Source organism: Orbicella franksi, chromosome 7 (genome assembly GCF_964199315.1).
Source record: "Orbicella franksi chromosome 7, jaOrbFran1.1, whole genome shotgun sequence".
In the NCBI taxonomy this organism is placed as follows: domain Eukaryota; kingdom Metazoa; phylum Cnidaria; class Anthozoa; order Scleractinia; family Merulinidae; genus Orbicella; species Orbicella franksi.
In genome coordinates, this window is record NC_138151.1 from 18495770 (window position 1) to 18510399 (window position 14630).

Sequence of the window (14630 nt, forward strand, 5' to 3'; positions counted from 1 at the left end):
TATAAAATTTCTAACTTTGTTAACAGAATGGTACAATGCTGAACAAAGATCGTTGTTGATTTGCAGTTAGTGATCATTGCGCAAAGGCTGTGATGATGAGTGAAAGCTCTCTTAAACTATAAAGCTTTGTAGATATAGAGTGGAGAGAAAATTCTGATATCTTGCAGAGCACCTTTTTCTATCACAAGAAACCTCAAACGGCATCTGCCATAGAGCCTGGGCTGTGTAAATGTTTAGCAACTGCAGTACTTCTTTACACTCCGGGCTGCTTTAAATTTAAACATTTGCTTGTCCTCTCCAAAGACCTCAATTGTGTCTTTTTTCCTTTTGTTTGCAACCAATGGTTCTTTTTCTTGCACATGCATGTACACTGCTGCTAAGCTACCAAGCTGCTAATAGAAAGGAAACGCTCACAGCACTTCACAATGAAGAAAAATGGCAGTCAGGGATTTCTTTGCCGAATCATTCAATAATTTAGCCCTTATATATGCTTGTTGAATTTCACAAACCTGTTTTGCAGTCTTGATTTTTTTTCAAGGCTAAGAAAGTTGTGAAGTACCAATTTGTTTCTTTTTTTAAATGTGCATGTAAGCTTAAATGACATCTGAACATCTTAGAACCTGAACGACTCATGTTCACCTTTTAAACACTTTGAAGTCTCAGTTAATGGGAAATTGGGAATGGAAATAATCTCCATAGGGTGGATTTCCATGACACGCATTTAACTGGGATATGGTTTTACCTGTTTGAAACCTTTTGGAATGTATTTCTAAGTACTAGTGGGCAAATCATGAGCATTTTGCATGGATAATTTTTGAAACTGGGGGGCTGTAGTCCCCCCAGCCTGTATGTCTATGGTGTTAATGATGGTTTGTTTGCTTGTATATGGACTTCAAAAGCATTTTTGGGGAAAGAAATTGCTTTGAATACACCACTGTGTATAAATTGCTTTGTTAAATGTATATCTTTGTGAAAGTGGAACTAAGATGGATAGTAACAATTTGACGAACTAGGTCAAAATAGACCATCGATCAGGAGACTAATTCCCTCCCCTAAGTTCTGTTTGGGAAATTCCTAGACTTGGACCACCCAATCCTTCTGGAATTGCTAGTTGTCTCTAGAGTGGGTATATGTATATTTCCCAGAACTGGCTGGGACATATTAATGACTTACCTAACTGTGTTTGTTATCTTTATAGACACAGTTATTGCCAGAACATTCAACAGAAGTAAGTTATTATGCTGTAGATTTTAGTGTACAGTCATCAAAGGGGTAATTTCAACAGTTTTCTATTCAGTACTCAGTGGTCTATGAGTCAATGGGTAGAGAAAAAAGTAAATTCCTGCATTGATTTTGAACCAGCAACTGTACTTACTCTCTGCTGCATGTCAAGCAGATTCCTTATAAAGTGAGCCAGCCCATAATCTCTACAAAGAAGGGCAAAAGTGAAAAAAACACACTTGTTCTTAAAATATGGACAAAAAACCCCTCCAAAATTCCTAACTTAACATATTATAGTGTCCTGTCTTAAAAATGTTCCAGTGATGCTGCATAATTCAGAATGAAACTGATTAATATGCAAATTATTATACAAAATAATTATTACAGTGATGCTACTCAATTAAAAAAATGGAACTGATTAATATGCAAATTATTTCAGTATTATATTATAATTACATGATGATTATTTACAGGAACAGCCAAACTTCAAACTGTTGATGGATCTCCTGGCAGGGAGCATTGCTGGAGCAAAATTACTACAAACTCAGGTTAGTTAGAGTATACCGGTAGTTAGGCTGGTTTGTGTTCAAATCAGAGGATAAAAATAGAAAACTTGAAAATTACTTACAATAAATCTAAGAATGAATGTTTTAAGTAACAGCCATGAAATTAATGAAAGAGCAGGTTCTTAATTTCTTAATGAAAGCTATAACAATAGTTTGTTATATGGCTGTGTCTCACAAGGACTTGAAACTACCAAATCCATGAATTTGATTGGCTGAAATCAATATTGACTGCAGTCTAGATTTAGTTATTCTTGTAGCTGGTGCATACTCTACATGGCCTAATCTTTTGACTAGTGAAGAATCCTAGAGGTTCTAATGATCCAACAATGGCAACCCAGCTTGAAAAAACAAATTCACTCTTACATGGGAAACTGTTCCCATCAGGAATTACCTAACATTTATAACTTATGCAAGTAGCAGACGGCTTTTTCACCCTGAAGATGGCATTATGATGAAAATGTTTGGTGTTTCACTTTTTTTAAACTATTTTTAAACATGTTTAGCCTTGGAAATATTTTGAGAGATTTTGTTTCAACATTTCTTACTCAACCCACTTTAATTTTGCATGGTGCTACGAACATGACAAATTTTGAATTATGGGCTTCAGAACCTGCCCTTGTCAAAGAATGTTGTTTTTGTTTTATTGTTTGGTTCCAGAAAATATCCATACCCCCACCACGGAGGGTCATGGAAATTCTGAGGGGTAGGGGGGTCTGAAAGAGGTAAATTTCTGAAGGGGAGTGGGGCTACTCAAGGAGTTTTCTTTCCGGTGGGTCTGAAATGCGATTGAATGAACACTACTGTACTTTCCCGATTGATTAAGGTAACCAAACCAACAGAAATGTTCCATCCGTTGAGAAATAAATGTTAGATTCTTTGTCATATATTTTCCATTTTTCTTCCGACATCTTACAACAGACAGCAATCCTGAGTATCGTGTTTGTTGGACGTCAAGTTGAACAAAATGCTGACAAAGAGGTGCAGCAATACATGAACAATGAAGTTGATGACAATATACTTTGAAGATTGTGCTGTATTTAGCTTAAATGCAGCTCAGATGCTTTTTCCAGCATTAATCATGCCGTCAATTAAATGCGATTCGTACTTTGTTTATTTCGTTTGATACTTGTACAAAATTATTCCCTGTTTTGGACTTGCGGTATTACTGGGTTATTACATATTTTCATCGTTATCTGTGTAGTTAATAGTTTGCTTTAAGTGAGCAAAGTCGATTCAAAGCCATTTGTCTTGAACTATATATGTAAACGTGGACAGCGAGGAATGTTGTAATTGGAGCGGTAGCCAAGATTTCATTCGGTCATTTATAGACCGACTGAACAATGCGTGTTTCACGTATGAAATGTATGACAATTCAAAAAACTAAGGCGTAAACTGAATTTACTATCATTTACAAACTACAGAGATAAAGCGTATGACTTAATTGATGTATTCCTTTGGTGAAAGAAAAATAAAGCGATATTTGGGAAACAGCTGTTTTGAAAAAAATGTTGCGTGATGACTTTACTGCGTGTGTAAAGTAATTGAATATGTTGTTCTGACTATGCGTAAATTAAAACTTTGACTCGGTTATTTGAAAGAGCTTTATGTACATTCCAAGATTCTTATCTGAAAACTTCCTTTAACGAAGAAAAAGTCATGTAACGTCTGCAGCGACTGGCAAATTCCAAAATGAGATGAAACAAAACGAGCTCTAGGCGTGTCGCGACAAACTAGTGGGTGGGACTACTTTACAGGTCGTCTTCAAGGGTAGACAAGTAAACCACGGAAAACCAAAGTTGACGGTTATCGGCGATTTATTGCATCAACATAAACGATCGTAAACTGAAATAACAATATGTAACGAATTTCTATCAATTTAGCGGAAAAGTTGCGTAACAAATAGTCAAAACTTATACGAAACAAACTAACGACTTGGAATGGATAACATAACGAAATTGAATAACAATGCATCAAAAAATAGCCAGCCTAAATACGACGCTAAGATAGTAAATAAGATTCAATCACAGAAGTACACAACAAAAGGAACTAATTAACAGCTCAATGCTTTCGAGCCTAAAATGTGGGCATTCACTCTAGTAACGTTCAGAACACTTTCTAATTTAGACGATTATAAATCAATCAACATTGTACAAATGTTCTTTTGTATTCCTTCACCCATAGCTATAAAGAACGTAACCTAATCAAAATGACAAAGGTACTCACATATCAGTCCCGCTTGAGCCAAGGGTTAGGAAATCAAAAAGCATCAAGAGTTCAAAGTTGACAAGACCACGCGAGATGGAAAGAAAAAAACTACTTTAAAGGGATGCTAGCTCAGCTTTTATATGCGCGTGGTGACGCTTAAAGGTCCGAATACACAACCAATGAAAAAGAAGTAAACATTGTAACTACGTTCGTAACTAAGATAAAGAGACAATTATTAACTAATCAAAATTGACCTTTGTCTAGTGTCCTTAACAAGTCAGCTGCTATGCCATTTGGGAGTGAAGCGCTTCTAAGTCAGTTTATTAGTTTAAACACCGGTTCAAACATTTTAACATGACATGAAGGAACGTGCCGCGTCTACAGTCTACCGTGAAAAAGTACGTCTTTGCCTACAATGTAACTATAAACAGCTGCGGCTAAACTTTATTACAGTTAATGAGTTAAGTCTTGTTATTTAGGGATACGGAATTTTCGAGGGGCAGGGAGGGCCCAAGTAGAAAAATCATGGAAATTCCAGGGGCATGGGGGAGTACTGTGAAACCCCCTGGAACGGAAAATCCTGGGGGGTGGAGGGTCAAACTGGAAAAAACCCTCTGTGGGGGGGTATGGATATTTTCTGGAACCACACATTTGAGCTGCTAATAAAAGCATTCCATCGTGTGCAAAATGTTTGAAGCCAAAGGAACTCAACTGCCGTTTGGAAAATGAAAACAGGTTTGAAATAAAAAGTTTTTACTTTTCCTGAGCTATACGTAGTACTGAAAGCATGATCTGCAGTGGTGAGTACAGAAAGTTTTTGAATAAAATTGTACTAACTGATGCAGTTTTTAAAAGTTTTACTGTGATCTCAAAATAACTTTTTTATAAGCATAGTCATGCGGCCTTTTTAAAAAAACGTGATCGCAGTCAGATAGATCAATCATTCATTCAAGCATATCATGTGTACAGTCCATCCAGGTTGCTATTAGGCTATAATTCAGGCCTGAAATTATTTGGGCCTAAGGAAGGTCTGTATTCAAGCCTGAATTACATCTAACAAAAAATACAGCCTGTTTAGCAAGCCTGAAAAAATTACCTAGGCTTTTGTCAGGCTCTGTTCAGGCCTTGTTAAGGCAATTCAGGTCTGATTCTGGCCTGACTATTGCTCAATCAGGTCTGAGAATTTCATACAGGTAGTCTGCTCATATCTGAGCTGCACTGAACTTCCCACTAGTTCGCACTAGATTCTTATGATGACTGTAAGTCAATTGGGACAATATCTTTTGTACAATGTGAACTTTGTTAAGTTAACAAGGCTGGTTAAGTTAAGTTAAGGACTTAAACTTTTTAAGGGTGTTCATTTAGCAGAAGTGTATGAAAACTTGCCAATCCCAGAGTTACAGGTAAGCTATAAAGACAAGATGTCTATGAGGTCAACAGGTCATTGGATCCAAGTGTCACCAAATCATCAGCAGCTTGTTTCTGGTTCTTTGGGTCTCTTAGCAGAACCTGTTGGGTTTTTGAACTTAGTCACTGACAATTTTCTTTGGTTAGCCATGTGGTGCATACATGTTATGCAACTATTAAAACTAGTTAAGAGTGAGTTATCTATTTAGTATGACTATTGATACATGTATATTGCTGCAAATCTGGTAGAGGGTGACATTTTAATTTTATTGTCAAGTGCTTACACTACTTACAATAGTCTAATACAGCTACTTACACTACTTTCAAGACAATATACCTTGAATACTAATGCTGCATGTACTTACAATGATAATTTACATCTACTGAATAGAAATACTGGAAAGGGTCCTTTCCCTGAAGTTTCATTACCCACTCCCTGGGACAAAGTGCAGTAATAAGAGAGAAAAGTCTAATTAGCCATGAATTTCATGTGGTTTTCATTGCTAGGCTGTCAGAGCTTTGAAGGAAGTCCAGCGGATTAACCAAGAAGAAGACAAAGAGCCTGCAGGGAACAGGACTCGTATATTTGAGGTTAGTCCCTGTGGAATGTTTGTGATATTTGACTAATACCCTTGATTGCAGATTAGTCCTGACTGGTAAAATCACCCAGAGAGAAGTCAGCTTTTATGTAGCTAACAAAAAAAGCTAGGGCAATGTTTGTCAATTTATTTAAAGTCCACTTGCGAGTCATCACACTCCCTATTACCACTACAGACCTTCTGAATTATATTACCATACACTAAAGCAAATTGAAGAAAATTACAAATTGTACCAATGGTAAAATTGAACCACACCACATGCACTCTATCTTCCCATCCTGTAGCAAGATTGCTGTGGTAATGAGAGTGTTCATAGTTGAGATCAGCATGCCTTGGTCTTTTTGGTCAGTTTCACATTAGTTTCAAAGCATTTCTGTGAACAGCTTTTTGTTACTGAAATTGGTAGGTGATGGTTCAAGGAATGGCAACATCCAGCTTTAAGAACAAATTGTATATTTCAGTGAATTACGAAGAAGGTAGGTCTTTGTGTGATATATTGCAAGCACTTTCATCACTCTCAACCCACAGTTACACAAGTCTTTAAATGAAGTCTGGGCTCAAAACTAATGCTCACAAACTCACAAAATGTGAATTACTTGATGTCACATTTATTCATAAGAAAAACTTTGTCTTCATTCCTTTGCCCCAAAATCTTAACTAGCCAACCAAACTTTCTGCTGCTTAATTAACTTAGCTCATACTGATTTGAAATTGTCATTAAGTCATAAATTCTAAATGAGCATTTTGCTGCACATCACAACCAAACAAACATTATTTTTGTGTTAGTGTAACCTGACCATTACTGTTAAGAGTGAATGCCTGTAAAAATCGACCAAAATGGCCTATCAGTGGCACAAGTCTTAAAAATTGGTTTCGCTTGTATTTTGCCAATAGATAGGTCCTAATGAGAATTGAAATGGACCATAGTTAGTTTCTGCTAATATAGCTTTCGTTGGTAGAAATATGCCAAAAACGATTTCACCCCAATTAGGCTCAAAATCTACTTCCAGTTTTGCTGAATTGTCTGAATGTTTGATTGCTTCGCGCTCCGTACAACAGCTACTTGAGAATCTTTCAATGGATTTTGTATTCAGCTCAGGTCCTCATGGTATGAATGAGCAAAAAATACAATAAAGTGAAGTTAGTTTTGAGCCCGAAACGAGATCAAACAGATACGCAAAATTTTACAATGTGTTGAAAGCAAATTATTGGATTAAAACATCGACTTGTTTTGCTATGGGCTATAACTTAAAATGCCTCAAAAACACTTTCTAGGGGTTAACTATACACCCACCTGTTTGAAAATTAAAAAATATCTCCGGGCAAATGGTTTTAAGAAGCCCAGCTTGGCCTGTGTTTTTCACCAATTTTGCCAAAATCCGCCGTTGGAATGTGAGCAATTGCGTGACGTGGGTATTGTCATTCGTTTCTGACAACCTGCTCAAAGAAATCTTCAGAAATGTGACATGTGGGAAAAATTATAAAAAGTGTTTTCTTCTTGTGTAAGTTCTTATAAATATATATATATTTTTTTCATTTGCCTCGCAACACCCACAACATCCCTGATAAAAAACATGACTTCAGGCTGCTTGAGGTAATGACCATATATGTTTCACATAGCATGTTCATTTCCAGAAGATGTGTCACTTAATTCTTTCACTGATTGCCAATGGCCGTTTTAGAGATAAATTTAACCAATTCTCTATTGTTTATGGCAGTTAGATCATTGACAAATTAACTCAAGTGGAAATACGATAAATTATAAAAACTACTAACTGGGTGACGCCATCTGAGCTCTTCTACGACTTCTACACTTTTTAGAAAATTTGTACATTCACAATATTCACAATATGCTCAACCTCGACTAGAAAATAACAGCAAAAGGCCGGATTTCTAGAATTTAGCCGAAAAAGAGATTGCATTTGCAGTTCAATCATAGTGGGACACATTTGTTCAAAAATCTACTTTTCTGCGTAAGTTTGTTCAATGTTGTGAGACATAGTATTAGTATTATCCTTTTTTTTTACCTGTCTTGTAAATTTTGTAGGTCATAATATTGGTAGACAAATATACATTATAGTGGTCAATCTAAATTAAAGTACCAGTCTCTGAGTGCAACACCACCGGCCCCTTTTGTTGAAAAACATCACAACATTTTGGCCTCCTAAGGTGATTCATTAGGAATAAAAGTTGTCGAATGATTTTTTTGAAACATTTTTGAATGTTTGCAAAATGCAATAAAAGGATAGGTCACCGTGCTTAGCCTGCGTGTAGCCGTATCCACCCCCAAGGAGATGGGTACGGCTACACATGGACTATGTCATGCTCGGATAAGAGATTTGATGGGCCAACTCCATTTGTGCCTGTACTAGTTCTAATCACTTGCCTTATTTTATGGGTTCACATTACAGTTTGCAGTAGCTGGAAGCAAAGTTTATTAAACATACCTGCACGAATGTAACAAGGCTGGTATATTTAATCCATGTGCCTGGAACAATCAGAAGCTAGTCAAAATGTTTGCATACCGGTAAAAAGTATTAACACAAGTGAGACACTCTCTGAGTCCGATGTGAACCCATTCTTTTCACAATGAATTGGAAGAAAGGTTTGTTTATGACCCGTTTGGCTTTTGAACATTTTCCTTCTGACATTTTTGTGCCTTGATATCTCTTGAAGGACTCTACATCTTTCAGTTCACCCTTTCCAGCCAAGACCAAGGGATGAATGATGTGATCGACAAATAGGCATTGTATGGAGATTTTGTGGAGTGATAAATTAACATCGCAACACATGCAAGAATTAGTTCCACTTCACTCTTCTCATCTGGAATTTGTGTGTCAAGTACTTACTATCTCTGTTGACTGCCTTCGGTCTTTGCAATCAGCAGAGCACTTTCTATCAACTAGTGACTTTTCCTTAGGGGTTATCTGAATCAAGATTAGTGATCCAATATCATTCAAATCATGGTCCGTCAACGAAACTGTTGAATCCACTCTGGTCACAGATTTATCAGCTCCTCATTTGACGCACCATGATCCAAGAGTCGAAGAGTAATCTCTAATGTCTGAAAACAAAATTGAAAAAAACCTAATATTGGCGGAGAAATGGATGTTTTACGTTATGGCCGGAAGTAAAAGTTCCCTCTTGATTGACAGCCCTATAACGTGTATGCAATCAACCGAGACTACTTTTGCGGGAGTATTACCGATATGGATACCACGAATTGGACAGTAGTTAGATTAACATATAAAAAACAAAAACGTGTCTGCGAATTGTTTATTTCGAATTATTTTTTCTCTGAGAGCGATTTTTGTACAATCACTTCACATTTTTTAAATCCTATTTCGAAAATGTTCTGTAACTTTTTACTACAATTGAATATGGAAAAACGCAGACACGCTTTTTTAGCGCTTTTTGTCCTGAAACCGAGGAAAAATATAAATTGGCGAAAAACAAAATTCGCTTTGACTTGTAACTTCCAAAAGGTGATTAGGACGCTTGCATTTAGTGGCCGTGAAAAAATTGGCAATTCATTTTATTTCAAAATTTTTGGTATGGTTTGATAGCCAGCTCTATAATCTTCAATTTGATATAGGGGCTTAGGTATCTACATCTTAAACCGGACGCGCTACATCGCTTGGACGCGAGACACCCCTGAAGGTATACAGTAACCTTAAATGTTCTCAGAAATCAGTCACGGAAGAGCGACTGTTTCAATGAAAAACTGCTTTAAAAATATATAATTTAATTAATCAACCAGCCAAAATTAACTGGTTGCCAAAAAGATGGATTTAAGACTGACGAAAAACACCTGTTAATTTCTTTGATTAAACATATTATTAGAGAGCATTTCAGTTGTTTGAAAATGAAAATTCGTGGAAAAGTATTAAACTTATGTCCAGTTATCTGCATAACTTGGAGAAGCAAACCGACCAGCACGATAATTGTTCAATTTCAATCATTGAATACTTACCAGGATACTTACACCCTGGATGTCTTTTATCATTAATTTAAACTTAAGATTTGTTTAGTTTTAGGTAGCTACATTTTGAATTTACTTCTTCATTCTTTATAGAAGGAGAAAAGACACTAAATGTCGACAAGCTGAGAGTACAAATAAAGCGCAAGGAATCCGTCGAAATAGCACTAATTAATTTAATTACGGTATTGCAGCACGCCATCAGGTCACGTAAGGTTACAAACCAACAATATTTTAAAATTTGTTATTACGCTTAACCAATGATCTTAAAATGATTTCCTTTCTAGAACTTGTTCTTGTAGTGAAAATGATCAAATACAGAATGACAGCTTTTAAAACAACAACTTTTAAAACGACAGAGTAGTAAAACCAAACTCCAAGTAAATTGTTTTTAATTAAGGTTACCGAGATTTCTAAAGCCATGCCTTTAAAAAAACCTGTATTAGCAGAAACTAACTATGGTCTGTTTGTTTTCTAACTAGGGCCAATCTATAGACAAAAAATGAGCGAAATCGATTTTTTGACTTGTGCTGGTGTTTGGTCTATATTTATAGGCACTAGCTCTTAAGAGTCTACTGAAATGTCCCTTGATCTTATTTCGGTCTCTTTATCTGACCTCTTTAACAAGTCTTTGACTTCTGGTATATTTCCTGACGACTGGAAATGTGCTAGAGTTACTCCGTTGTTTAAGCAGGGTGAGCGATCTGATCTAAATAATTATCGACCAATTTCAGTCATTCCAGTAATTGCTAAGGTATTCGAGAGGATCGTGTATGACCAGCTATATAGCTTTCTAACTAAAGAGGACGTAATTTCTAAACAACAGTCGGGCTTTCGCTCATTGCATTCAACTGTTACTGCTTTATTAGAAGCTACCGATAGTTGGGGGTTTAATATCGATCGCGGAAATGTTAATGCTGTAGTTTTTCTCGATTTAAAAAAAGCGTTGGACACTGTTGATCATGAAATTCTTTTAACTAAAATGAACCTTTACGGAGTTCAAGGAATAGCTCTTGACTGGTTCAACTCATATTTAACTAGCCGTACACAACGATGTCTTGTTAATGGTTCTCTTTCTCAAACCTGTTCGCTAAAATGTGGGGTACCTCAAGGAACAATCCTAGGTCCCCTATTATTTCTTATTTACATTAATGACTTGCCCAACTGCTTATCATCATGTCAGCCTAGGATGTATGCTGATGACACCCACATCACATATGCGGGAGCTGATCTGAGCTCTATACAGGCTAATCTAAATCACGATCTAAGTAATTTAAACAAATGGCTTACTTCTAACAAACTTACTTTAAACGCGACTAAAACTGAATTTATGTTGATTGGTTCCAGACAAAGATTGAGTACCCTTCCAGATACACTTGAGCTCTCAATTAATAATGTTCCAATAAATCGTGTCTCTTCAGTCAAATTGCTCAGTGTGTTGATCAACGAAAACCTAACTTGGCAAACCCATATTGATAAATTGTCTAAAAAGATTGCATATGGGATTGGTGCCATAAAACGAATTAGGCCTTTTGTTCCACCAGCTACACTGCTTTATATATACAGTGCTCTAATTCAACCTCATTTTGACTACTGCAATCTTGTCTGGGGTAATTGCGGTAAAACTTTGCTGGACAGGCTACAAAAGCTTCAGAACCGCACCACTCGCATGTTAACTTCCTCTAGTTATGATACTGATGCCAAAGGTCTAATACGACAACTGGGTTGGAAAGATTTGTGTACCCAGCGTCAAAATCAGAAAGCCTTAATGGTATATAAATCTTTAAATGGCTTGGTTCCTGAATATCTATCGTCTAAATTTCTAAAACGTAGTGGAATGCGCTATTCTTTAAAGGGATTCCGAAAACAAACTGGTTGTACCTCATCCACGAACTAACTATATGAAAAATAGCTTTAGTTACAGTGGTGCAACTCTCTGGAACAGCCTACCCTGCAATCTCAGGATGATAAAATCCTTTAATCAATTTAAAAGCAAAGTTAGACACGGCATTCATGGAAAACGGGATTAGTTTAATATTTAAATTAGGATTTACTACTTCAATTTTTATTAATTAGTATTTAGCATGGACTGTTTATTAGTAGTTTATTAGTATTAATTTTTTTTTTTTACATATATAACTTTAAATATTAGTATTAGCTGATGATTTTTAACCATGTATAAAGAAATGTTAAATAAATAAAATAAATAAAATTCCCCAAAGGCCGTAAATTCACAAAACAATATTACTCCACGTGCCTTGTGCGTCTTTGTTTGAAATTTGTGGGTACAGTCAAACCTCGATTATCCGTACCTCAATTATTCAGATTTTTTCGATTATCTGGACTTATTCTCTAGTCCCAATTTTGTCATGAATATCTATTAGTCATGATCAAGATCCATAGCAAGATTTCTTTTTAAAACTTAACCATTGATGAAAAGTGCAGTCAAAAGCGAGTTTCTTTTGCTTTTAAAGAGCAAAAGCAGTGCTCGCATGTGTCGTAACTAATGAAGAACACTCGAATGAGTTCTGATTGGCTCAGAGTTGAGGGGTTCAAGATGTACAGGAGACCATATTGTTTTCCAAATGATTTGTAAAAGTGTTGTTTCAAGATTAAATGTTGCTTTATTTAAACAGTTTTGTTCTTCAATAATATTCATATTTTCGATATTTTCGATTATCCGGACCCTCGATTATCTGGACTATTTCGTTTAGTCTCGACAATTCCAGATAATCGAGGTTCGACTGTAAAACAAAAATATACTGGCAAATATTTGCAACTAAGACTCATGCATACATGTCTCAAAATATTTCAAGAAAACTAATAAAATTATGAACAACATCTGAGACAAAGAGCAGGAACTGCAAGGAGTATGTTTTGTGTTACGTACTGGTCACCAGTTTTAAATAAAGTTTAAATGTTGTACATCCTTACATTTTCATTTTGTTAATTCTCATAGTCTTGATGGGACTTGAAAGTAGCTTTTGTTGTGAATGCATGAATAAAAATAACTTCCCTCCTCAAATGGCCCTTGAGCTACCAAAGAATAAGACTTTGAAGTTAGGATCAACCAGAGAGAACACTTTATATCTTAGATTTACAGGGGTTTCATCAACATTCTCAGTAGGAGGGCAACTGGTTTTTACAGCCAGGCAAAATATTTTGAGCTGAACTTCTTTATAAGAAAAACTGTGCTCTAGATAGTCAAACAGGAAGGCAAAACCATCCGCTCAGCCAGTCAATTTTCTCGCTTCCCAGCTGTTATGAAACCCTTGGTTTTAAGTCACCCTAAAGGGACAGTAACAGTGCATCAAGGGTTTGCTAGTAGAAAAAAATCCTTACTAGTAAATTAACTTTTCTAGTGGACTAAAAAGATAACTTCAAGTCCTGAAAGTCACTTAGGTTGGGTTAGGATCCCTTCTAGATGGAACTTCCCTGTGAAGCTACAGTGAAACCTCACCTTACGGTCACCTCGTTTATACAGCCACATTTTTTCGTCCTGGCGAAACGTCCATACATTTTTTCATAACAAAACCCCATTAATACAGCCAATGGCCACGTTCTGAAATCCCAACCTGTATAATCCTTAGTTTACAATTGTACCCGGTTTATTAAATACAACCACTCAAATCAGTTAAGGTAATTTTTTGTCATGGTCACATATAATACTCTACATAATAATAATAATAAAGATCTTTCAACAGGGAGCCCACTTCACATACATGTGGTTTTCAGTGGGGCCCTGCAAAAATAAAATTACAAAAGCTAAAGAAATAGTAGATTAAAAATAATAATAACATTTAACCATTGTACTAATAGAAATATAGAAAACATGTACATGTATGTACTGACTGAAGTTTCAATTTTTTAAAATGATATCTGCATTTTGAATGCTTATTGTAAAAAGAACAGTTGTTTAGAAGTGCAGTTGTAATATTGTAATATATCTATCAAGACATCACTTTCAAATAACCAGTCATGAAATTTGACCCTACCCCTTCAATTTTGACCACCCCATTAATACAGCCAAATTTTCATGGCCCGTTGGTGACCTTATTAACGGGGTTCCACTGTATTTATGAATTCAAAGTAAAATAATATAAGTGAACCTTATTACCAAACATAGTCAATAGAGGGGAATGGTAATGAAACCCAACAAAGTTCTTTGTTGTATGTTTTTGTTCGCTTTTTTTGGTCTTGACTGTGCACAAAACACAATAGTTGTTTACTCCATAATGAGGAAATAACCAATAGAAACGTTTTGGTCACGTAATCATGCATAGTGTACGAGCACAAAACAAAAGATTGTGCATGGTCATGGACCTTCCATCGTAAATCTTGAAGTCTTTGTTTGCTCCTTTGATGTTTGCCGGGCTCAAATAACCGGCAGGTATATTTTGCAGAGTGCAGAGTGCAGGTTGCATGTTGAAATTTAATTATAACTGGAAAACCGCTGGCACTAAAAATAATTAATAACCTATATACTCGTCAGGGGGTTCTTACATAAAGTAGTTCGCCTCTCTCACATAGTGAAAACATGATCGATCCGCTCTATTACCAGTGAAATCTCTTTAAAGCCATCTGGATTGCCGCTCCACAGATGTTTCCATTGATTCCAGACTTGGCTCGGGTCTTCCCTCAACAACAGAAGAC

General features: G+C 36.1%; 1 protein-coding gene across 3 annotated transcripts in view; it reads left to right on the forward strand.

The window, feature by feature from the left end:
• LOC145491918 (phosphatidylinositol 3,4,5-trisphosphate 5-phosphatase 2-like) overlaps positions 1-14630 on the forward strand; it is a 77051-nt gene that overhangs the window by 10828 nt on the left and 51593 nt on the right. For all 3 annotated transcript variants that reach the window (XM_081471216.1, XM_081471217.1, XM_081471215.1), the window contains exons 7-10: positions 1199-1228; positions 1695-1769; positions 5907-5990; positions 6405-6474. In XM_081471216.1, coding sequence (XP_081327342.1) covers positions 1199-1228; positions 1695-1769; positions 5907-5990; positions 6405-6474 — 259 coding nt within the window. The remainder of the gene's footprint in view (positions 1-1198; positions 1229-1694; positions 1770-5906; positions 5991-6404; positions 6475-14630) is intronic.